Source organism: Diabrotica undecimpunctata, chromosome 4 (genome assembly GCF_040954645.1).
Source record: "Diabrotica undecimpunctata isolate CICGRU chromosome 4, icDiaUnde3, whole genome shotgun sequence".
NCBI lineage: Eukaryota > Metazoa > Arthropoda > Insecta > Coleoptera > Chrysomelidae > Diabrotica > Diabrotica undecimpunctata.
In genome coordinates this window covers 140,444,049-140,471,252 of record NC_092806.1, presented here as the reverse complement: position 1 = coordinate 140,471,252, position 27,204 = coordinate 140,444,049, and the positions used below count along the sequence as shown (strand labels likewise).

The following is a 27,204-nucleotide window of genomic DNA, read 5'->3' as shown; positions in this document are numbered from 1 at the left end:
CAAGTAAATAAAGATAAAACCAAGATCCCTGATCACCAAGGAGAACGTCATGACGAAAGAAATCAAGCGAAGAATAATCCTACCAAACAAATGCTATTTTGGACTGAGTAGACATATGAGAAGCAGAAACTTAAGCCAAAAAACAAAAATAACCATATACAAAACCCTTATACAACCAGTGTTGACATATGGGTCGGAAACATGGACCATTTCCAAGGCAGATGAAAATCTCCTGCTTATATTTGATCGAAGGATCCTGAGAAGAATATTCGGTGGCATCTGTGAAAATGGTGTTTGGAGAAGGAGGTACAACTACGAGATAAATCACAGATATAAACATATATTTGGTGGTAAAGACGTAGTATCCCTTATAAAAATAGGAAGACTAAGATGGGCAGGACATCTGGCAAGATCACAGCAAAACAACCCTCCTAGAAGAATCCTTATGTCGGAACCTGTGGGAAGTAGAAGTAGGAGTAGGCCAAAACTCAGATGGAGTGATGGTGTAGATGAGGATGGTAGACAAATAGGCGCAGCAAACTGGCAACAGTTGGCAATGGATAGAACTGACTGGCGTAATAGACTTGGGAAGGTCGAGGCTCTTTTATAGTGCTGTAGCACCAATGATGATGATGATGAGATGTCGTTGCAGCGTCTGTATGTAAATATTTTTCAAATATTTACTTTTATCGTCGGAAAAGGTTTTATTTCGTTAAAAGCTTACCATGAGTTCGTTCTGATGAAGCCCAGATGCAGAAATATGCATATCAGCAAATGCTGGTAAGCTGTAACGAAATCAAATCTTAACTATCTATTTTATTTTTATTACAATTATTCAAATTCTATTATTTTATTATCTGAATTATTATACTCTCACCGTTAGGGATCTTCGCACTTCAGCTGGTAGATGTAGATCATTGACAGTCTTGCCAACAGGAATGTCATTAAGAAATCTTAATAACTTAAAGTTTAAATGATCAATATTTTGATCAGTTTTTAATGGCACTATCTGCTTCATATCTATGTCGTTGACAAAATCTGTGATTAGATTTTTATTAATTAACACGTGCTCAAAATTGTAGTTTCCTAAAAAATAGACAATTTTATAGTAGAACCTAATGTTTTTAAAAATAGTGTTAATGTCTTAACATATTACCAATAGTGTTTCAATTATTAATAAAACATAAAAATATATTCTATTTATTTTCGATATATCTTAGCTCAAATAAAACGATTTTTTTCTCGCGTCCGCTTTCCGTTGAAACGCCCGCCAAAACAGGTTGTTTCTTTTGGTTTCCAAACACACTTCGATATTATTTTACCGCCAATTCTCCTCTTCTCAATAAAAAAAGTTATCATTTTTACGACCACAACTAGTCATGAATATTTTTTGCTCGTACCAACCGCTTCACTAATTCGTTACAAAAAAACAAGTTCTTTGTTTACCTTGAACTGGTTCAACAGTGTTTATTTGTTCTCGAAACTGGTAAAAAGGCAATAAATTAGTTTTATTGTTTTTATCATTTATCAGCAGTTTCTTCGTAAATGTATAGAAAATCAGCTTATTAGAACCAACCGTTGGCGCATTTAAAGTTCGTTAAAACCGTTAAAAGTTGACGGTTCTTTTTCCTTTATCACCATTATTAATCTGTATGCGTCCACTGCTGGACATAGGTCTCCCTCAGCTCTTTCCATCTGTTTCTATCTTGTGCGGCTTGCATCCAGTTATCGCTAACCCGCTTCAGGTCGTCAGTCCAGCTAGTCGATGGACGTCCTCTGCTCCGTATTGCTTCTTGCCTTGGTATCCACTCTAAAATACGTTTGGTCCATGGATTGTCTGATAATCTGGCGACGTGTCCTGCCCAATTCCATTTTAACGACGCGATTTTTTCGATAGCGTCTGTTGTTTTTGTTCTACGACGTATTTCTTCGTTAGGGTGCATTTTAGAAATTTACAGAACCAAGGTGCGGTTGAACGTGCTGCGTCCCTGAAACACCCTTTCCCCATTAAGGGGGTGGGGTTACGGCACGTATCCACCTGGGAGACTTAAGAGTGGTAGAGAAGAGCTCCTCAGCAGCGACCTGTCAAACGTGCGAGGTCGAGCCTCGACCTGCGTTCACCTTTCCGCCCTGGGGGGATTAGGGACGGGTGTGCGTAACGCAAAACAGGTACTACGGGGAGGCTAGTAAAGGCCAGATAGACCAGGGTCCAGCTTATGCTTTATCATCAGAGGGCACACGAATTCGTCCATGTCCTGGCTGCGTAATATTAGACAATGGACAGGTTTAACGGTCAAGGAATTGCCTCATCTAGCAACTTGTTAATACGACGATAGCCTACGCTTGAAAACAAGTACAGCACACAAAGAAGAAGAAGCTGACAGGCCTTTCAAATTATCAACTTTAAAAGTTGTTTTTCTTCGCTTGATTTTTTATTTAAGCCCATATAACCTTGATAGGGTCTGCTCAGAATGATAAGAACGAAGGCGCAAAACAATTATGTTCTTTTCACGAGCCATTTCGTCGACAACATATTTCTTGTATGCGGGTATCGTCATCATCGTTTCTTGAAATTTAATGCCTACAGTTTTGAAACTATAATATAGTTAATTTTAATTTTAATTCTGTATTACATTTGTTATGAAAAATTATATCCGCCTAAAATTTATACTCGGTGGAAAATACTACATATTTATAAAAGGTTTGACTACAGTTTTAATAAATTTTTATACGACTTACCTTTTATCAAGCCTTTGTTTAAAGAAATTGACTTTTCAACCCACTCAGTAGTATTATATCCTGCTAGAAGATGAGCACTTAAGTCTTCATCTACGGTTAATGTATATAGGACAACTGTTGGTTTTGTAAACTTAACTACACTGTCTATATCAGTGTCGCTGGTTATAAGGACTATTTTGGAGTAAACATCAGAAAAGTTTATATGGTTTATAAATCCCGACACCGCTAAATTTCTTTTTATATAAACCTAAAATAAATATAATTAAATTAAGAGAGTCTACCATTTTAACCGTATTAACTACCTTTCTCTTTTTTATGGGCCTATATCAACTGTTCGAAATTCTCACAAATTCTCTAAAAAGTATTGTAAATACTTATTTGTACAGAATAATACGAACTATGTACATTACCTCTCGTTCTCCAGTAACTGAAGCTATTTATTACTTTTTTTATTATAAATGCGAAATACAGTATAGTAACAGATAGATTAAAAGTATAATAGCCGTTATTAATATCAAACTATACTTACTGGCTCTTTAAACACCGTATCATTGGTCAATAGTATATCCTTATTTTTGTATGCTAAATTTTTGAATACCTTGTCGATGTCTTTATCATTAACTCTGCCTTGTATATTTAGGAATTTGATGTAGGGTAATCTACTAAAAATTATATCATCTAAAAGCAAATAAATATTTTTGTTCATAAATTAAAGCATATGTTTATATTTGAAGGATATTATCTCTATAGCCAATAAAAAAATGCTGTAAGAAAATAACTTCTACAAAATAGTTATAAAAAACATACGGCAGGTGAATATGCAATCAAATCATAAAAAAAAAGGAAGATAGATTATCCAATTATAATTTACTGATAAAGAAAAAGCGAAAGCAAAATTGTTCATCTGGATCAGACGTGGTTTGACACCCATGAAGTTGCAAATACAAGTTGGGTAAATTCTTCTGGAAACGGCACAACGAAAACTCCAGGTATACAGTAATTACGATAATTCGCGCAGTCATAAAATGCGTCTTATTGTCTAACATATTAAGAATTTCCGTGTTGAATATCACGACAAGACTACGTCAGATAATTGGTTCACATCTAAATTTTTGCCAAATATAAAATGAAATAATGTGGTTTTGATGGACAATATCAGCTAAAATACTCGAAGATTAAATAAATCTGAATGAATTAATTACTTATTTCCTTCATCAGGGAAGGCATAAGAAAACGTAACTAGATTTTGGATGAAGATCCGAAAGGCACCTGGCATAGATGGAGTAATGCCAGAGACAGTAAGACTCGCCGTACTAAGATACCCGCAGGTTTTCCTAAGATTGCTAAAAAACTGCTTGAACAACAGCAGTTTCCAACAATGTTGAAAGAAGAAGGTTGTCCTTATCCCGAAAGGTAGGGGTGAAGAGGAAGAGGTACGATTTTGGCCAATTTGCCTTCTTAGTTCGATAGCTAAATTATACGAACAGCTTGTAAAAGGCTGCATTGAGCGAGAGCTAGAAGAAAAGCATGGTCTGAGCGACCGCTAATATGGTTTTAGGGCCAAAAGGTCTATCAAAGATGCGGTCACAGAAGTAATCTCTTTAGTTACGCAGGATATAAAGAGAAGGCCTGCTTGACGTCAAGAATGCCTTCAATACGGCATCATGGGAAAAAATCATGTCCAATCTGAGAGAATTGGGCGTTAGTGAGTACCTGACAGACACTTTACTGACATCTCCATAAGAGAAAAAGATACCAGCATTAGTTTGTCTCAGGGTGTTCAGTACTAGATTCCATCCTGTGGAATGTCCTATACAACGGGGTGTTGAGGTTACAGATGTCAAGGGGATGCACTCTTGTAGCTTATGCCGATGATCTCGCACTGGTTACGAAGGCAAGTCAGAAAACGGACATGGCTAATGCGGCTATAGCGCCTCAGAAAACTAAGGTGTTAGTTCTCAAAGGGAGCCGGGAAAAATCCTCTCTTCGCTTTATACTGGAAGGTGTAGAGGTTACACCGGTTAAATCGATTAAGTATCTGGGAGTCTGGTTATCGGGAGGACTAAGGTTCGGAATACACATCCAAAAGACGGTAGAGAAGGCGAACCGAAATCTGGAGGCGTTGATACGGCTGATGCCAAACATTGGAGGTCCAGGTAGCACCAAAAGAAAGGTGTTAATAGAGTTTTCCAGTCGGTGGTAACCTACGCTGCTCTCTTGTGGTGTAGCTTACTAAACACTGCGAAATACCCTAATCTGATGGAGACTTCGCAAAGGCGAATGCTCTTCAGGGTATCTAGCGCATATAGGACAGTTTCAAATGAGGCTCTATATGTCATTGGAGCGGTGATACCGATCGTTTTGTTGTGCAAAGAGCGAGCTAGGTTGTATGCGAGGAGGATGGATGTAAATATAGATGAGAATGAGAGAGAAAGAACGATAGTAGAGTGGCAGAGAGAATGGGCGAATGATAGCGGAAAGGCAAGGTGTACGAAGGAGCCTATTCCCGATCTGAGGCCGTGGTGGGAATGTAAGTTCAGGTAACTAGACTACTTCCTGACTCAGTTTCTGACCGGACATGATATTTTGGCACCTTCACAAATAGAATAGGCAAATCTGCCACGGCAGACTGTACTGTTTGTGGGGTACCGGACGCTCCTGCCCACATTTTTTACTGTCAGAGATGGGCAAATGAGAGGAGAGATTCCGAGAGGCGAATGGGTTTCAGGCTGGATGAAAGAAACGTTGTAAACATAATCTTGAGAGAAGAGAAAAAATAGAGAGAAGTACACTGTCTGATTTCTGGGGTGATAAAGAAAAAGGAGCAGGAGGACAGAGTAGGAAATTGAGCCAGAGATCTGAAATTTATGGTTAATATTATTTATTAGTTTATGGCCTAACGTCTAAAACATTTTCTGATTTACGGTAATAGGTATAGTTATTTATAAATTTTTAGTTTTTTATTTAAGTTGTTCATTGAGTGGCAAGACCACCTCTCTGGAACGGTGGTTAAGGTTTTAGCCAGAACACGGTTAATCCGGCACTACCTTGGGGTCTACTGGCCTAGTATCCTACTCGGCCGAAATATGCCAGGGTGTCTTTTTCCGTGACATGGATGTCCAAAAAAGATTTCCCTCACGGTTGCCTGTCAGAATTCAATGGATACCTTCTTAGGCTCTTGCTGGAATCTGGCAATACGACAATTAAAAATATTGTTCTGAAGCTATTTTCTTGTGGCATGTTAAAGTAATTACTGTTTAAGCCACATTTAAAGGGTAAAGTACGTTTATTGACGTTTTAATTTCCACTTCGGAAATCGTTCTCAAAATTTAAACATTAGTAAATTTAATTTAGTTTTGTAGCACCTCCCACTTGTAAACTGAGTTTGTAAACGGATAGGACATACTTAGTAAGTTTTTTCTTCTTTGTTATTTTGATATAAATCTTGGTAACTATTAATATAGTATTTTTATGTCATTTATATTTTGTAACTGTTTGTGTTGAGACAACAATAAATGTTTAATTTATTTCTCTAAACATATTTGTTTATTTCCTATTTTAGAAAAGTCTCCTAACCCCTTTTGTGTTTCTTTTTTAGGAAGGACGAGCCTTTTTCCTTCATCCAGCAGGAGGATCCTTCGAAGCGGTGTCCCATCTTAAATAGCTAGAGGTCCTTCTTGTTGTTTTGTTACCCATTTATCTAAGAGATTCATGTAAGTACCCATTTGTTTTATTTTTTTGTATTTGCCCCAATCCTCTCAATCCTCCTCTTTCATTCACTTATCCACGACCCAGTTACTCCAATTAAACCCTGAGAGCCGTAGGATGATGTTAAAGCCGATTTATTTAAGCTTATAGAAAATGAAGAGCTGTAGTGTACTAGGCAAGGACTTACCTCGAGTTGTAAAGCCAGTCAATAAGAAGAGGAAGTCTTCATTACCACATGACATCAACTTATTTTAAACTGTAACTGCTAGGACTATGGCGAAATTAGAAGAAGATAATGCTATACCGTATGAAGTAGTCTATTTTTTTAATCAGAACACATACATATATTAGATTAATATATCTTAATAAATAAATTAGCTTTCATAACTCCAGGAGAAAATTAAAAACTTAAAATGTCGAAATTTACGAATTTCAAGATGTGAAAGAAATAAATAGTAATAACTTTAGGACAAGCATCCGTTTGAATTAAGGGCAAATATTATGCATTGTGCATTTTTCATTTTAACTTCCCTATTTTTTAAACTAACTATGTAAACTTTGTAAACTATGTAAACTTTTATTACCTGTAATATTGTTTGAGAATATAATTTATAATGGTACATATATTTGTTTTCTTTTTTTTATTTTCAACAAATTACAAACTAAATTTTTGCAAACATAATCACATTTTCTTCAGACGAAAACCGTCTTTTCTGTTCGTGTTGAGTAATTAAATTTGCATTTATCCTAGAACAGAATCAGTGCATACTTTTTGCAATTAATGAAAAATAATTTCAAAGTGAGGCATTATTTTATTACAAATAAATAACCAAAATACAAAAATTTTATCCTGGAGCTTTAATTTATAACCATTTGCTTGATTAATGGATGAAAAATCAAGTGAAGTACTTTGTATAATGTCCATAACTGCAAAGATGTCTTTTTTATTTTCATGAACAGTATGAACACCCCGTGATTAAAAATTTCAACGTATTTGGGAAGATTTTGGCAACCTGCGATTAACCACCTCATTCAAAATGTTTGTTCTATGAGGAAACGAAGAAAAGAATGAGTACAAACCAGATAAATTACAAAAAAATATCCTAGCCTACTTATTGATAGAACATGCATTTGTCATTATTAAATTCATTTGGTGTGCATAGCGATGAACGTAATTTGCAAGAGGATATGTCTCCTTAATAATTTTTTGCACACCATTTAATCCACCACTCATAACTATTTGTTGTATAATTAATTTGTTCAGAGTATGTTACCAGAACAACCAGCCGCCGCACTATATATTGTAACGTTTTTAAATAAAACGAGCGCTTCGAATTTATATCCTCCTCCTCCTAAGTGCCTTCTCTGTTGAGGTTGGCGATCAATATGGCAAATTTTTCTCTATTCTGGGCTTGATGAATTAATTCATTTCCTTTTATATGGGTCCAATATCTGATGTTTCGTAGCCAAGATTTTTTCTTTCGTCCTACGCTCCTGTTACCCTCAATCTTGCCTTCTAATATTACCTGAAGCTGCTCAAATTCTCTATGGCGCATTATGTGTCCTAGATATGACTTTGTCTATGTCTTTTTAATTTTGATAGTATTGACCAGATGAGGGCGTGTGTTCATTGCTCTCAGTACTTCTTCATTCGTAGTTCTGCTGGTCCAGCTTATTCTTAGCATTCGGCGGTATATCCACATTTCAAATGAATTTAATTTGTTGACGTCATACTGTTTTAATGTCCAGGTCTCACAGCCATATAGTAATAGATACCACACATAACACTTTAGTGTTCTCAATCTTATTGAGACTGACAGCTTGGGGTTACAGAGCATTTTACGCATATTCATGAAATCAGATCTTGCTATTTCAATGAGTCTTCTAATTTCTATTGAGTGGTCTAGTTCACAAGAGAACACAATTCGGATTTCGTGATGATCTGGGAACACGGGAGGCCCTTTTTGCTGTACAGGTGCTATTTCAGAGATGCAGGGATGTGAATTGTGACATATACGTATGCTTTATAGATTACCAGAAGGCATTTGACAGAGTAAAACATGACAAATTAATCACTCTAATGCAAGAAATTGGAATTGACAACAAAGATCTTAGAATTATCAGAAACATTTACTACAATCAAACGGCCAAAATCAAAATAGAAGACCAGTTAACTGATAAAATTGCAATAGAACGTGGAGTACGACAGGGCTGTATTTTGTCTCCATTGTTGTTCAACATTTATTCTGAATGGGTATTTAAGGAAGCTTTAGACGGTTGTGCGAAAGGAATACTAATAAACGGTGAATGGTTGAATAACATTAGATATGCAGGTGACACTATAGTTTTTGCCGATAATCTGAATGACTTACAGATATTAACAAATCGCATAACAGAAGTCAGCAACAGATACGGACTAGCTCTGAACATAAAGAAAACCAAATTTATGACAATTAGTAAAAAACCAATACTAAACGCTCAACTTACAATCAGCCAACAGAATATCGAAAGAGTCGAGCAATATACATATCTAGGCACCAATTTAAATAGCCAATGGGACCACTTAACAGAAATTAAACAGCGAATAATAAAAGCAAAAGCAGCATTCGTTAGAATGAGAACCATTTTCAACAGTCGAGACATATCATTAAAAACAAAATGCCGTCTATTGAACTGCTACATATTCACAGTTCTGCTCTATGGAATGGAAGCATGGACACTGACTGTTGCATCTATGAATCGGCTCGAAGCTTTCGAAATGTGGTGTTATAGGCGCATCTTACGTATATCCTGGGTTGACAGAGTTACTAATGTGGAGGTCCTGCGTAGAATGGGGAAAGAATGTGAAATTCTCATGACCGTCAAAACTAAAAAGTTGGAATATCTAGGACATGTAATGAGAAATCAAGAACGTTACGGCCTTCTCCAGCTGATTCTCCAAGGGAAAGTAAATGGTAAGAGAGGACCGGGAAGAAGACGCATTTCCTGGCTTCAAAATTTACGAAAGTGGTATAACACGACTACCACTGAACTGTTCCGCGCTGCAATAAATAAAGTAAAGATAGCCGTGATGATTGCCAACATCCGGAACGGATAGGCACTTTAAGAAGAAGAAGAAGGTCTAGTTCACTATTTAGTTCTCTGCCCAGGTATATGAAGCTTTGGGAACTCTGAAGGGTGATATCATTTATTTGTATGTTAGGTGTAACTTGTTCATGGGGTTTTTTGTGGAATACCAGAATTTTGGTTTTGGAAATATATATTATATATTTATAAAATTTATATAAATATATTTATTTATAAGTTTACAGTTCGATAGTATCTTATCAACTAAACTTCACTCATAGAAGGGATGCTTATATATAAAAGTCACTATGTACTAGAAGATTCTGGAGTAGCCCACCTCTAATTCGTCTATTTCACAGGTTGATATCTCTCGCGCTCGATACATCGCCGGAAACTTCTAGTCGCTTTATACGGGCTACGCCGAATGCATGTTCGTAACAATATTAAAGAAAAACTATCAAAACCTGCAAATCTGACCTTTCTACTATATTTCTTACCGCAATTATACCTGCCGCCAAAGGTAGCTTTTGCGCTATATAAAAGATACCATAACTTACTTAACACATGATAAGTTCTGTTGGAAACCAATATACTTTTTAATGTGTCTGGTACTGAAAAGCCATTCATATTTTCCTTAATATACACTTTAACCAAATCCACATTTCCCTGTATGTGTAAAGGCCCTCTAATTGTTTGATTTTTTTCCTTCGTAAGTATATCTTCTAATGGCACGTCGTTAAGTTGTTTGATTTCGACCAATTTTTCCACATTTATACCGTTTTCGAACGATTTATTTCCAGAAAAAACTATGTTCGATTCATTTTTGAAGACAACCTGTTTAATAAAGTCGTTCCAGTCCACAGTGCTTAATTTATGGATTTTTATAGACGGAACCAATAAATCAGTCTGCAAAATAACAGATAGCATAGATTATGTTAACGCTAGGCATAAATTATTAAAATATAGTAGTCACTTAACACAAATATTATTGTGCGCTACGCAGAATTTACAATCTTTTAAATATATATTTGTGTATAAATAAATAAGGAATGGATTCAATAGAAATTAAAATAGAAATTTAATGGTTTACATTAGACAATGATGTCGTTTCATGCACGTTGCGTTTCCAGCACATAGCGTTTAGTTTCCGAAAAATATAATTTAAGTGGTTTTAAATGTGAACAACGCACACTGTCCGGAACATAGCATTTCAGACACTTAACGTTTCCGTTCAGTATATTTGAAAACAATATTTTACTGATGCCGACGGCTACGTAACGAGTCTTAACCGGTTGGTAAGGATAATGTGAATTAGATGTCCGTCGTTTTCCCCCTGTTGTTTATTTAGGTATTTGTTTGATTTTGATATAGAGTATTTAAAAAAATTATTTTCGAGGCTATTTTGTCATTTATGCATGTGTTTTTATTGCTTTGCGACTTTTGTACGGAAGTGATACCTCTTCTTTTTAAAAATACTTTTTGGTTTGATATGTATGGTTTCGATAAATATAGTATTTTATTTTTTAACTGAAAGTGAAATTAAATTTAAAACATATTTAAACTGAATCCTATTCATTCTAAAATATCCATAATATCTTTTAACGTCAATTAATTCTCTGTATAAAGTCCAGTATTCACATTCCTTCTTCCTTTCTCTTAGCATTGGATGTACTTCAAACCTTCTTTTTAACACAGTTTCTCATTCTTCATAGTTAAGTAGAAGAGCAATGCACCTAATTTTTGTCGAGAAAAGCGAGATCATATCTTCACCGAACCAAACTGAAACGTTCTATGTATGAAAATGTGAACGCGCAGCCCAATTGGTGGAGTGGAAACGCTACGTGCCGGAAACTATACGTGCACGATAATATGCCGCGACCTTTATTAGGTCTTATGAAGATCTCATAAGGGTATGACAATAAGAAAAGGTACTGTAGTTGTAGTTGCCGCAGGATATTTAACACGTAGTTTATGTAAGATTATGACGTCGGTATATCGGCAAGATGGTATGGGAACTAGAAACGAGAGTAAAGAGATGCTCGTTAATTATTTTGATAATTATTTTAATTATTTTAAAAAACAAAAAATGGAATTGACTACATGGTCTATAAAGGCATGGGCAAACTATTTAAGCGAAGGGCCACATAACTGAATTTCTAAAAATCATACAAACAAGCTGAATTTTTCCGAAAATGTCAATTATAGGACGCTAAAAAATATGCAACAAAGTTTACCACTTTTACCCCGGTCTTTCCCCTAAAACCCTCTAGTTTTCATAACTAGAACCTAATCTTTAAAACCTATAGCATGAAATTTTAGTTTTGAGTTTTGGCAACAAATGTAAGACATTTGAAATATGCTTAAATAACGCTGAATTTAAACTTTCACATTACAAACGATCTAAAATGTTTAAAACTGCTCTTTTCTAATTACACTAGTACGTTTTTCAGTACCTAACTTCTGCTATAAATTACACTGAAAACCGTCTTCTTGGAGGCATTTTTCGTGATGTGCGATCATTTGCAATGTAAAAGTTTAAATTCTGCGTTTTTAGTCATATAATAATAATAATAATAATAATAATACGGATAAATAATAACGGATATAGAGGGTCTTCAGCGGAAAGTAAGAACACTTCTCACAAAGGCGCAAAATCATCCACGCAGCGCAGTAGAGAGAACAACATTACCGCGGTATCAAGGGGGAAGAGGACTTATGGATATAGGTGAGCAATTAGATAAACAAATTGCTAATTTAAGAACTTATTTTCAGGTACAGGCTGAGACATCTACTTTACATTGAGCAATTTGCGCAGTAGATGATACAACGCCGCTTAAACTGAGGGAACAAGAAATGCGCATAAACCACCTGACTCAACAAGAAAAAATGCGCACCTGGATGAGTAAACCTCTGTATGGGCGACATCTCAATGAGATCAGCCAAGAATATGTCGACAATACAGCGTCGAACTATTGGTTGACATCAGGAAAGATGTTTCCCGAGACTGAGGGTTTCCTACTGGCCATTCAGGATCAGGTTATACCAACTAAAAATTACCTGAAATATATTGTTAAAGATCCTCAAGTCCAAAATGACAAATGCCGATATGGATGCTAAGCCCAAGAAACCATCCAACATCTTACCGGTGGCTGCCAGGCATTTGTTGGTACTGATTATAAAGAACGCCATGACTCAGTAGGAAAGATTATCCACCAAGAACTAGCTGACAAACTAGGACTTCTCCAAACCGACCATCTTCCTTATTATCAATACGTCCCTGACAGAATGCTTGAAAATGACAACTACAAGCTATACTGGGACCTCACTGTGCTTACAGACCAACCAGTGGCGCATAATAGGCCGGATCTCATACTAGTTAATAAAATTACTAGGCAAACAACACTTATTGATGTGGCGATACCCAACACCAATAATTTACGTGTTAAATACAACGAAAAGATCGCCAAGTACAGAGATCTAGAAATACAAATCAGGAGACAATGGAGAATGGAAAGTACGCAGACAGTACCTATTATTTTATCTACTACTGGTGTTATTCCCAAAAACCTTCTAGAGAACATAAAACAGCTGGGTCTAAATGAACATCTCTATAAGACCATGCAGAAAGCTGTACTCCTCGCGACGTCCAGATGTGTAAGAAAATTTTTGGGGGATACTTCAACATACCAAGTCACCTAGGGCTCGATAACACGGAAAGAGTCCCACCAGAGCTCAATCCTTTTGATACCGTAGGTATCTGGGATAAGTGAATTTTCCCCTCAGAGGGAGTGTGAGCCGTATGGCTAAATCTGGATAATAATAATAATAAATTGCCTTTCTTTAGTCTGTAAAAATTTACAAACACGAGATACATGAGGCGAAGTCTAGCTAGAGCTACTCCCCTTCACCTCAAGTTTACAAAGTCAGCTTGAAATAAGTAGAACATGAAAAAAATGATTTATAAATTGGCACAAATAATAATATAATATTGAAATGATAGAAATAGTCATGTGGCTACTAGAAAAATAAGATAAAGAAAATAATTTGTGATGTTATGTGATAAATGATAAGAATGATAAATAAAAACAAAAAAAAAATTCTAAAAATTCTAATGGTAACAATAACAACAATATACAATATAATAATAATAACCATGAAATGTGCCTTCTTAAATATGAGCTCTATGTACAAGAGCCATGACCTCACCCTAGACACAAAAATAGGGCTTCTTAAATGTTACGTATACTCAGTGCTTCGGTACGGAGTAGAAACGTGGACATTGAAGGCGAAAACTCTATCAAAACTTCAGGCTTTTGAGCTAATGTTATACAAAAGGATCCTGAAGATATCATGGACAGACAAAATCACCAATGAAGAAGTACTACGGAGGATGAACACAACCTCGGATTTGGTCAACATAGCCGTAAGCTGCAGTACTTGGGACATATAATGAGAATCAAGGCAGATATGAGCTACTCCAATGCATTTTGCAAAGTAAAATTGAAGGAAAAAGGGCCTCAGGATGAAGAAGAATATCCTGGCTTAAGAACATGGTATAAAAAGACCTCAACACAACTATTCCGTATAGCAACTAACAAAATCATCATAGCCACAATGATCGCCAACGTTCGAAACGGACAGGCACTCTAAGCAGAAAAATTTCCGAACGGCCGTTGTAGGTAGAGGCGCGAGAAATTGAGTAAAATGTTTATAAACATATAAAATACAATTCTATGTTGCGTAATTATTGGGGTTAGGGGATACTTAAAACTATCTTGCGCGCCTGATTGAATAGAACAAAGGGCTACACGTGGCCTGCGGGCTCGTATGTCTGGTATATAACAACAAAATATACATAGATGTAAATGATAAAATTGTTACAAAATAAATTTTAAAAAATATACCTACTTCCAATGTAAGATTTTTCCTTGTAGAATTACTAACGGGATTTCGTATACCAATGGGCAACATAGTTTCAATAGGGTTGTCGTTAACTTTTCTAAATTTTACAGATTCTTCTATACGTAAATCTGAAATATAATTTACATATTTAAAGTCTCCATAGATGTTCTCGTATATACTTCAACAATATAAATATACAAATATATATATTTTACAGTCTGTAGTGATCTTTATGATTGTATAAAGTTATTAGAAACTATATAAAAATGGATTTTGTATGTGAAAAAATCTTTTAAACAATTTATAGAAACTTACTATCCACTTTCATTTTTTCTAAATTTAGGACTTCTCTTAAGTTTTTATTAAAGGATTCATCGTCGAAGGATATGTTGTTTATATTTCCATTTATTCGACTGGCTAAAAATTTGTCAACTGTTGCTGCCTTTAGATTAAATTTACTTGGAATAGTTTGGTTTTTAGTAGCACTAAAATAATTTTCACTAAAATTTTGCAAATTAAACCCAGAAACGTTTCCTCGAATATTCCCTAAAACAGTTTGATAAAAGTTTTTACAAATGTAAAATAGTTTTTATAGTTCGCTTATACCGGTACATAAAAAATATATTTGGTATTTTAGTTTAACAAAAATTTTGCAACATCTCCATCAGCACAAGCTGACGAAGATATTAACAAATATTGGAATAAACACCTGTAATCTAAGAATTATTAGCAATCTTTACAGGAATCAAACATCGTCTATTTGTACAGAGGCAGGAGAATTCGATGATATCAAAATCAAACATGGGGTCAGACAGGGAATCAAAATCTTTCAGGAAACAGTAAAGGATATTAAGGAATTCGAATTAACGCAAAATCAATAACATTGATTACAATAACAACAAAGGAGTTGAATGCAAAAAAAAATTACACATACTCTGCAGTAAAATTCATTGTTTATTTTGTAATTAATATAAAAATTACAATACAATAAATACACTGCAACATAATTCAATATAATAATACAATATAAATTAAAATGTAATATTCATAAGTATTTAAAACTGATAATATACATTTACAACTTACTTTACGAAGATAAAAATAAAAAACCAACAACTCGGATTATGTTGTAAATTTTCATTTTATTTTAAAATTTATGTTTTTGCGTATATTACATATATTTAATAAGATTAACGTGAGGTTTTTAAATATTTAAAAAATAAAAAAGGAAATTCATAATTGGGATTCGAACTCACAGCCACCAGCGTATGAACCAAACACGTAAAGGATTTGCCAATTAGACATGACACTAACGGATTTCAAAATTGACAGTTCTCGGTAAAACAGTGATTATTTTGAAAATACAAAAGCCTAAAATAATTATAACCTCCTCCTAACAACGCACAGGAGCTTAAGGATCTGTTAGTGAGAGAGTGGAATAACATACCACAACATGTAGTCCGGAGAAAAATTGAGAATATGTCCCGTCGCCTGCAAGAGGTTATTAGAGCAAGGGGAGGCAATACACGATATTAGTCATTAAAATTCCACTGATGTTTTACCAAGTTCTGTATTTCTTATTTTTTCTTTCGTATGTATGTTTTAACAATTTGGTTTGTTTTCTGCTTTTTCAATAAAAACAATAAAAAACCGTTTTTTTTTCTTTCAAAACAAACATTGATGACAAATAAAAAATACATTAGCTTAAAAAAAAGGTTATTACTTCAACAGATGCAAAAATTTTGAAGAAACTTGAAATTTTCAAGGTGACCCGGATTTTATGATCGCGAGTGTATATAATATTATATATACAATGTTATATAATATATAATATTAAATATATATACAAAAGGAACATTTTTATTCTCGAGAGAGGAAGAGAGAGAAAATATATCTTCTATCTCTCTCTTACTCATTATCTTACATATGTAATGGTTTCACAGATTTACTCTCATGCAAATTTCCATCGCCGACCGTGCGTATAGAAGTATAACTTTAAAAATAATAAAAACATAAAAACAATTATATCGCAATGTATCGACAAATGGACCCTGGCACTTTTATGTAAAAGTGATTTCAGTTAAATTGACTGAAACTTTGGAGAGAGTTAGGTTAGGTGATTCTAGTCAATGCCTCGAGACTCATAAATCAATTGTTTGTGACTTACAGAGGTTCAAAGTAACAGTGTTTAGTTCATTTGAATAATAAATATTTGTATAATATACAGAATGTTGGTAGATAAGGGCAACAAACTTCACGGAGTGACGCATTTTTCGAGATACAGAGTGAAACTTTTCTTACAAACTGATAATTTTTATTTATTTCCCTGAAACTGGTTGAAATGAGCAAATGAAATCTGGTAAGTTTTAAAAGATAGTAATTTCACCTTTTTTACCATAAATTGAAAATTTTATATTCATCATTGTTGCGCATGAGGGTAATGGTCGCGCATGAGTCAAAACACCTGAACGCCGGTTTGCAAGGTGAACTAACTTGCACCTGGATTTTCTTCTTTTCTTTCCATCAACATCATCATCATCAGCCCATAGTCGTCCACTGCTGAACATAGGCCTCCTCGAAAAACCTCCATTCAGATCTATCTTGCGCTGCTGCAATCCAGTTGGTACAAATCCTCTTTATGTCGTTAGTCCATCTTCTGGGTGGTCTTTCCGGGTTTCGTCTATCCGCTCTCGGTCTCCACTCCAAGATTTTTTTGGTCCACCTATTATCCTTCATTCTAGCGACGTGTCCTACCCACCTCCATTTAATTTTGGCTATGTGTTTTATAATATCTTCTACACCACTTTTTTACGGATTTCTTCGTTTCTTACTCTATCTCGCAACGTTATGCCTAACAATGATCTTTTCATTCTACGTTGCGTAGTAGTACTTGCAGTTTTCGTGAAGATGTCCTTGTTAGGGTAAGTGTATCTGCGCCATATGTAAGGACAGGCAGGACACACTGATTAAAGGCTCTTCTTTTTAAGCTGATAGGTATATCACCTTTAAAAATATCATGCAGTCTTCCATATACTGCCCATCCCAGTGTTATTCTTCTTAGCAGCTCAGCAGTTTGATTATCTCTGCTAATTTTTACCGTATGTCCAAGGTATATGTAGCTGTCAACAATTTCAATTTCGACATCTTCTACACTTAAAGGATGGCTCGGAACTAAATTAGTCATCATTTTTGTCTTTTGGTAGTTAATATTTAGACTTACTTTACGTGCTGCATCACTGAGTTCATTCAACATATCACTGGCAGTCTTTAGTTCATCTGAAATCAGAACAATATCATCTGCGAATCGTAGATGACTAAGCATCTCACCATCAATATTTATTCCTTTACTTTCCCATTCCAGTGACTTCAAAGCATGTTCAAGTACAGTAATGAACAACTTAGGCGACATAGTATCTCCCTGTCGAATACCTCTCCTGATATGTATCTTATTGGTAGGACCGTGCAGATTTATAGTTGTTGTAGCATTTCTGTATATATTTTCTATAATATTGGTGTACCTATGATCAAGTCGACACTCTTCCAATGTCTTTAGAAGTGCGGGTAGTTCGATAGTATCAAACGCTTTATGGAAGTCTATAAATGTTAGAACTAGAGGTCTATTGTATTCAATTGATTTTTCAATCAAGACTTTTATGCACTGTAGGTGGTCATTTGTACCGTAGTTGGGGCGAAAACCAGCCTGTTCTCTTGGCTGATATAGCTCAAATTTTGCTTCCAATCAATTGCTTATTATTCTGGTGTGCAGTTTGTACAAATGGTTGAATAGAGAAATTGGCCTGTAATGCTCTAGGTTCATGTTGTCACCCTTTTTATGCAGAAGACTTGTAATGGAGTTATTTCAAGCTATAGGAATTTTTTGACTATTAAAAGCAGAGTATATTTCTTTCCATCCCCCACTTTAAATCTAGACAAGTTACTTTACAATATTTTGATTAAAAAGCTTTAATAGAAAATGCATTTTTTCTTTAATTCTGGCCCTCCTGTAGAATTTTGAAAACTTGGTGGCCTCCATTATAAAAGTTAGCCCACCACTGCCCTAAGGAATAAAAGCTAAGACACACTAAAAGTTAAAAAGTGTAGATTGTCCTTTTATTAGACTTGCTACTTCCTAACTGTACTCATGTACTTACCTAGCACTGTCATATTGTCAACAGAAATGCTATCAAAATTAATATGTTCCCCAACACTTCCTCCATCTGTAGTATACAAAAATGCTTCTGTACCAATACCATTAAGTTTCTCTGTAATTTCCAAGTTTTTATTAACTTCTAAATCATTAAAAGTTAACGTAGAATCGATATACTGTTCACCAGTAAGCTTGACAAGGCTATCATCGAATTCGGTAATATTTTTGCCGTCAAATGTACCGTTTACAAAAAGATGGGCTATAAATATTTTTCCTTTTAACAAATTTATCTTCAAGGTTTGATCTTTATCTTTCGATACAATTGAACTCAAAGTTACATTATTTATAGAGTCTGATTGAATATTCAGTTGTGAAATATTAAGTCCACTAGGAAATGTCTTTGTTACGGAAAGGGTGGCATTTTGTTCATCCTAAAAGAAAAAAATAGATTTGGGATGGCATTTACCTATATAAGATCTTGTCATTGTAACAAAAATATATATAATATATTTACATGATATAGAATACTCTTTAAATAGTTTGAATAATTTTTTCCCATAAATTTATTGGACAAATATATGTTGCCATTAACTTCAAGATTTTTGAATTGAACTGAGTAATTTAGTCTATCCGTTTCTTCCAATGATGGATTAGTTAAAAACTGTTCAGCAAGTTTCCCGACCAATTCGCCGTCGACCTAAAAGAATAAAAGCAGTATACATATACAGTGCCAGCCAAAATTCCCCTCCCCCCTCTCGTATCTTTTATACTGTTTAACTTATAATAGTGAAATTTGGTGACAGGAAATAAACGGACGTAGGCTACTCAACAAGTCATAACAGGTGACATAATAGACTGCCTAACTCTGACCTCACAATGGGCGGGACTTTTAAAAACCTTTATTTTATCCTATTAGATACTGAAGATATTCGTTTTATCGTAGTTTAAGTTGTAATATAACATTCTGTAGAAACGTTTCTATCAAATTGCCATAATCAGTGTTTAAAAAAATGTTTTTTGAATGTTGTAATAGTTTTTGAGTTTATTTCTGACCAAAGAAGACAAGCCAAGAACAGAGACAGTCACAATTACAAAATCAATAACAATAAAATTAGAAAAACGATAAGAGAGGCAAAACAAACTTACTGTAAGAAAAAATGTAAAGAGATAGATCTGCAGAAAAAATATGACCTATTCAACCGTCATAAAAAGGTTAAAGATGTGGCTGGGCTGCAAAAAAGAAACCACAACACACAACTCTTTTAGATAAAAATGGAAATGCTATGGTAATGCCTGACGAAAAGCTAAAACGATGGATATAATATATGGAAGAGCTCTTCGACGACGAAAGAGGAAACCTACAAGACATATCTTTCGAGGACAGAGAAACAGGTATAGAAATTACAAAGGAAGAAATATTGTATGCACTAAAGAACACCAGAAACGGAAAAAGCCCGGGGCCAGCTCGACTGCCTATTAATATCCTTAAAATAATAGAATACGAGTACAGGGATGTCCTCTTAAAGATCTTTAATAAAATTTATCCGTCGGGTGACATACCTAATGAATGGTTGAGCTTAACATTTATTTGTCTCCAAAAAAGAAAAATGCTAGAGAATGCACCGACCACCGTACCATAAGCCTGATGTCTCACACACTTAAAAATGTTTTTGAAGATCATCCATATACGCATTTACCAAATACTTGATATATATATTGAAGAAACCCAATTTGAAATCCGTAGAGGCGTAGGCTATAAGGCATTATAAGGCTTTCGATAAAGTCCGCCACAAAGAGCTAATGGACGTCCTCAAAGCAAAACAATTACAACACAATGACTTTCGAATTATAATAAATCTATATTATAAACAGCAGAACACATACGCATTAATGAACACACATCAGATGAGCTCGAAATTTAAAGAGGAGGGCGACAGGGGTGTGTATTGTCACTACTACTATTCATTGCAGACTCTGAAGAAATTATGAAAAGAGCTCTTGAGCTATTTGTGCAAGAAAACTGAAATTAGACTTGAGAGTTATTCTGGCAAGGTGTTATATTTTCTCGACTCTGCTTTACGGAATAGAAGCATGGACACTTAACGCGCCGACTACTAAAAAGTTAGAAACATTTGAACTGTGGGTGTATAGAATCCTGAAGAAATCATGGACCGAGCATGTAACAAACAACGAATTCATGAGAAGAGTCAACAAAATAATGGAAATATTGAAAAGCATAAGACACCAAAGCTGCAATATGGGGCATGTTATGCGTAATGAAAGATACAACATACTTCAGTTGTTGTATAAGGATGCACATCAATCGAACTATTCAGAGCGGCAGCATCTAAGATCAGAAAAGCCATGATGATTGTCAACCTCCGTTGCGGAGATGGCACGTAAAGAAAAAGATGGCTGACATGTCATAATTGCCGTCATAAGTGCCGCATTGTGAATTGAATCTAGCTTTTTTAGAATAGCCTTGGTTGCGGAGGCATGAACAATTGAACCGTTATCAGTTTTGGATCTGCTTAGTGTTTTATATAGAAGGAGTAGTGTAAAAAAGGCGGAAAACCAGAGCGATTTAATAGGGTTTTAAGAAAATTGAGACTTTTGTTGCATGTTAGCACCAAGTGTTGTATGTGCTTTTTCTAGGAAAGCTTTTAAAATAACTTTATATCAAATAATTTTACGGGGATTTTGAAGGAAATGACGCTGTTGTGAAGATAAAAGACTGATACAGTGGGTGATTTTTTCGAAAACAGCATACCAGTTGTCTTTTGTAACGAAGAATTCGAATCCTGTACTAGCTGTCCATTCATCAATCTGGGTTAAAAAGATCTCTTCTATCCTGCACATAAAGTATTTTTGTGATTTTTTACACTAAATTGTCTGCATAGAGGCGAGCAAACAAACTTAATATGAGAATATCAGTAGAAAAAACTAAATGTATAGTGATCAGTAAAGAGCCGCGTAGATGCAAACTAGAAATAGACGGCAAAATTGTAGAACAAGTAATGAAATTCAATTACCTAGGAGTAGAGATCACTTTGAGATGCTATGTTTTCTCTGTGCTGTTGTACGGGGCGGAGGCATGGACGCTTACAGACACCACTATTAAAAAACTTGAAGCATTTGAGATGTGGCTTTATAGAAGAATGCTAAAAATATCATGGACAGCAAGGATCACGAACAAGGAAGTTCTAGAAAAAATGAAGAAGGAACCAGAGATTGTGTTTACGATCAAACGCATAAAATTGCAATATCTGGGACACGTTATAAGAAATCAGCACCGTTACTCCCTGCTGCAGTCTATATTGCAAGGTAAAGTCAAAGGTAAGCGAGGACCCGGTAGAAGGAGAATATCATGGCTGCGGAATTTAAGAACATGGTTTAAGAAAACCTCAACGGAGCTGTTTCGAGCCGCAGCGAGCAAGGTCATGATTGCCAATATGATTTCCAACATCCGAAACGGATAGGAACCAGAAGTAGAAGAAGAGATCACTAGTGACAGGGATATAAGAACAGAGACCACAAGGCAAGCATCAAAAGCGGCAAGAGTAAGTGGTTGCCTCCGAGAAACCATATGAAGAAACAAATATCTGACCACGGACAGCAAAATGAAAGTATACAAGAAAACAGTAAGACCAATCCCAACATATGCAGCGGAGACAAGGTCCGATACAACAAATCAACAATATCGAAATGAAAGTATTAAGATCACTAGCGGGCATATCATTAAGAGACAGACAAACTAACAGAAGTATACGCGAATAATGCAAAATTCAAAATATTAACAGGTGAATAAAAACAAGAAAAAAAACTGGAACGAACATGTAAACCGTATGGGACTAGATAGATTAGCGAACATCTGTAAAAACAACAAGCCGTATAGCAGAAGACCCGTTGGAAGGCCGCCAAACAGGTGGAAAGATAATGGACAGTCAACAACGACTGAAACAGAATAAGAGGCAGACAAATAGAAGTAATCCTAGTCGCGCGAAGAAGAAGAAGAAGAAGCACTTTTTTAATGATGTTGTATCTCCAACACGCATTTTAAGATCACATTTAGATCAAAGAAAATAGCTATACACATTTTATTCATTACTAATGCTTCATGGATATCACTTTGTAAGTCTACAATATTGTCTGCTTTATCATCATCATCACCAACTTGTATGCGTCCACTGCTGGACATAGAACTTTTTATCTGTCTCTGTTTTGTGTGGCTTGCATCCAGTTATTGCTAACACACTTCAGGTCGTCAGTCCATCGGGTTGGTGGGTGTCCTCTGCTCCGTATTACTTCTTGCCTTGGCCTCCACTCTAAAATACGTTTTGTCCATCGGTTGTCTGATAATCTGGGGACGTGTCCTATCCAATTCCAATTTAACGACGCGATTTTTTCGATAGTGTCTGTTGTGTTTGTTCTACGTATTTCTTCATTTGGGATTCGGTCTCTCAGAGAGACACCCAACATCTGGCGTTCCATAGCCATCTCAGTCACGTGAATATTATTAACTACCTTTTTTTGTGAGTGTTAATGTTTCCGCTCCATAAGTGAATACAATACTCCACATCTACCCATACATATGGGTAGATGCGATTTAAACACATAGTTTAATTTACCAAACGCTGCCCAGGCTAATCCTATGCGACGTGGGAGCTCACATGTCTGGTTATCTCTGCCCAACCGAATTTCATGTCGTAGGTACTATACGATGTAGTCTCTACAATATCCCTCCCATCAATTGCAATATTACGATTTAGCACCAGATTAGTCATTATTTGCGTCTTGTTCATATTAATCTTTAGTCCGACCTCCAAGCAAGCGTGATATAATTTTTCAAACATTATTATTGCATCATCCATACGATCGGTTCTAAGGACGATATCATCTACAAATCTCAAATAACTGAGCTTCTCTCCATTTATGTTGATACCATGCTCGTTTAGATGTGCCTTCTTACAAGTATGTTCTAAAAGCGTTGTGAATGTAGACGTAAGCGCGCTAAGTGCCTACGTCTACGTTAATATATTGTTATATTGAAATTTTAAATTTAATCAGTATAGAAGTTTTCTTCTCAGGGAGCTAGAGTACTACGACTATATTATGTGCCTATATAAAGTGAAAATACAAAAACAGTGTCTTGTTTTACTATTTAATCTTAAGTTCAATGAAGACTTACCTTAAGTTGATTAGTAACAATAATTTGTTTGAAAGTTTTATTTCCTAGATGTTGCGGAAAGGAGGTTGAAATAAGATCTTTAGTATCAATCTTATTAATACGTCCCATACTTCGCAATTTTGAACTTTTAAGAGATTTCTTGAACGTTTTTTTACCTGAAAATGGAAATTATGTAGAAACTGTTTAACGAAAATTTTCTGGTGCACATTTTAGTGGAATCATGTCTATGTTGCAAAACCGTAACATTGCTATCTACCATTAGATGCCGTTTTAGAAAGTACATTATGCTTTATACAAATAATGTTAATACTCAGTACTTTTTTACCTGTTATATCCACACGGGTTTCCGAATTTTTAAATACATATTCCAGACGATATATAAGACCATTTAAATTTTCTGCAAACACCTTGGTCGCATTTACCACCTAAAACAAGAAGTATAATGTATTGTTATCGTTTAAATTTATTAAAATCTAATAAAAAATTAAATTCACCGACCGGTAAATAGCAATGTTATATTTGTAAGTTTCAAATATTTGAATAAGTAATGGTTTCTGTAATTTAGGAGAAAGTAGGCAGATAGGAGAATAGATATCTGTACGATAATATATGATAACAATAGAGAGTTTGTCATAAACGATTAATGTTAATAGCCCAAAAAAAGCAATTTTAGAATATACGATTTAAGTCTTTTGTTTACAAAGAAATTGGACAAAGAATTAGAAAGTTTTGTGGTTACGGATAAGTATAAAATAGCCGAAGTAGTATTTTTTCTTTGTTTCCAAGTTTCTAGAGACAATACAGCTATTGTCTCTAGAAACTTGGAAACAAAGAAAAAATCTTATTTTAGTAAAATTTGTGTGTATTTGTGTTTGATAAGTCACAAAATTTGATTAGTCGAAAGGGATGGCGTGGTATGTAGAATGTGTGTGTCTGATTGGTGAAAAGGGAAAGAAGGGATTGTAGTAAATCAAAAGAAAGATTACTGTGATTAAAACGTCGGAAGAAGCAAGTTGTTTTTGTTCCATATCCTGCAGTGAAAGTTAGCAGAGTTCTTGTCAAATAATAATGAAAGGTGTTTTGTGTCTCTGGAACGAGCCCCAAGGATTGGTAGCAGTGGACAATGAAAATACATCCTGTAATAAAGAAACAGGTGTATAGTTTGTTTGGTACTAGTCAATTAAGTGAAAATCCTTTCGACTAGAAAGAAATTGTGTTCCTGTGAAATAGGAGTTTGGTCCAGGAGCTTTTGGAGAGATTGTTACAACGATAGTGTGTGCTAGAGACGTTAACAAGCAAATGAGATATCAGGCGTATCTAAAACAACTAAGAGTACGGTTAGAAATTCACCTATATTCTAGTGCGGTAAACCTACTGGAAACAGCAGAGAAGTGAGAAGACTTAAAAGACACAAACCCTTGGACTTACCAGATAAATTTCCATAAGTAAATTGTTTAGAATATAAGAAATCTTTTTTTTAATATTAATTTTAGTTATTTAATAAGAAGTGGAAGGAAACTGGCAACGGAAGGAAACGCCCGCGGACTGGAAATTAGTTGCAATGCACCCTCTTCACAATAGGGGAGATATGATGGTGTGTCATAATTATAGGGGCATTACCCTACTTAACGTGGCATATAAAGTATTGTCCAACGTATTGTACAGAAGATTGATCCCCTATGCTGAAAAAATAGTTGGGAACTACCGCTGCGGTTTCCGACCCAATAAATCAACAACGGATCAAATCTTCGCAGTCATTCAGATTCTTGAAAAAACGCTTGAGTTCGGAGTCGACATCCACTACATATTCGTGGATTTTAAAGCCGCATACGACTTAGTCAACAGAGAAAAACTTCTACAGGCTATGGTGGAATTTCAAATGCCGCTTCATTTTGTTCAACTAACGAAACTTACACTCACAGACGTAGAGAGTGTAGTCAGAATCCAAAACAACTTTTCCAGACCCTTCCATTGTAAAAATGGACTGAGACAGGGAGATGGACTGTCGTGTCTCTTATTTAACCTTGCACTAGAAAAAGTAACTCGAGAATGTCATATTAATACGAATGGCACCATCTTTAATAAATCTGTACAAGTGGTCGGATATGCAGATGACATAGCGATTATTGCTAGGTCTACAGAATCTCTGATCGAAGCATTTCGATCACTAAGGGCGCCTGCACTTAGAATGGGATTAAAAATAAACGCACAGAAAACCTAGTATATGTATTGTACTAGATCAGGCAACCAGATACCTAGACTCTTAATTGATGATCTGGAACTGGAAGGTGTGGACATTTTCGTCTACCTGGGCTCGCTGCTGACCAAAGGCAATAATGTCAGCGAAGAAATTAAAAGAAGAATAATGCTTGCCAATAAATGCTATTATGACTTGAGGAAACATATGGCCAAAAACAACCCAGAAAAAGTTACCATATATAAAACACTAATAAGGCCAGTGTTAACATACGGGTCTGAAACGTGGTCATTTACACAGAACAACCAGGAATTGCTTAAACGTTTCGAGAGAAAAAATCTAAGAAAACTATATGGAGGAATCCAAGAACAGGGTTTGTGGCATACCACTTTGAGTAATATAGAAGTTTTGGGGAACCTGTTTGGGAACGTTTTAAGTTTTTTTCGTTTGTCAATAATAACTTTTCCTGCATTATTTACTAGACCTAGAGTATTACTGTTTTTCTTATTAGACATACCAGCCACCTCACGAACTTTCTTGTGCATAATGAATGTCATGTTTCTTGTCTTTAGCCCACGTATTTTTTGTTTTATTTCTCTTTTTTTCTGTATTCGTCTACCTTGCTATTGTATTAACTTCCTTGTTTCATTAGGTCTAGTATTTCTTCTGTCATCCATTGTTGTTTCGTAAATTTGTTACTTACACTATTTATAGTTACACTAGTTATAATTTCCATGTTTTTTCAATATTTTCGGTCGTTCTTATTTCTTTCATATAATTGTTTACATCAGTTTCGATTTTATTTTTGTTGACATCTGAAATAGTATTGAGGCTGTATATTTGGATAGTAGGATGTAGCTTATAGTCTGTGTTTGTGACTATCATATTGTGTTCTTAACAAAAATCAAAAGTGATAATCAAAATTTAAAATATAAATTCTATTTTTAAATTCAAATACAAATCCAAATAAGGATAAATTAATTTAAATATCTAAATTATATGCAATGTCTGTCTCATTAAAAATTCATAAGGTCGTTTTGATTATAATTTTCCACTAGAATGGTAAGTCTTCTATTAAGCAATACATACAAAGGCTTTATTATTTGTATTCCCCTCATCCGTAACGAAAAATGTATATACATATCTACTTTATTTTGCTCTGTTATCATTAACGTTGATTAACTAAATAGAATTATGATGAAAATCAAACATAACAGATTTTGATATCATACTACGCAGTTGACGACAGAATAAATA

The 27,204-nt window shown here is 35.0% G+C and overlaps 1 protein-coding gene across 1 annotated transcript in view; it reads right to left on the bottom strand.

The window, feature by feature from the left end:
• Window positions 1–27,204, bottom strand: part of fs(1)N (female sterile (1) Nasrat) — a 118,763-nt gene that overhangs the window by 26,996 nt on the left and 64,563 nt on the right. Inside the window, exons 10-19 of the mRNA XM_072530404.1 lie at window positions 24,076–24,175; window positions 23,751–23,905; window positions 19,077–19,259; window positions 18,567–18,993; window positions 14,731–14,961; window positions 14,422–14,543; window positions 10,071–10,419; window positions 3,269–3,417; window positions 2,740–2,986; window positions 878–1,086 (exon numbers count right to left, since the gene is read on the bottom strand). Coding sequence (XP_072386505.1) covers window positions 878–1,086; window positions 2,740–2,986; window positions 3,269–3,417; window positions 10,071–10,419; window positions 14,422–14,543; window positions 14,731–14,961; window positions 18,567–18,993; window positions 19,077–19,259; window positions 23,751–23,905; window positions 24,076–24,175 — 2,172 coding nt within the window. The remainder of the gene's footprint in view (window positions 1–877; window positions 1,087–2,739; window positions 2,987–3,268; window positions 3,418–10,070; window positions 10,420–14,421; window positions 14,544–14,730; window positions 14,962–18,566; window positions 18,994–19,076; window positions 19,260–23,750; window positions 23,906–24,075; window positions 24,176–27,204) is intronic.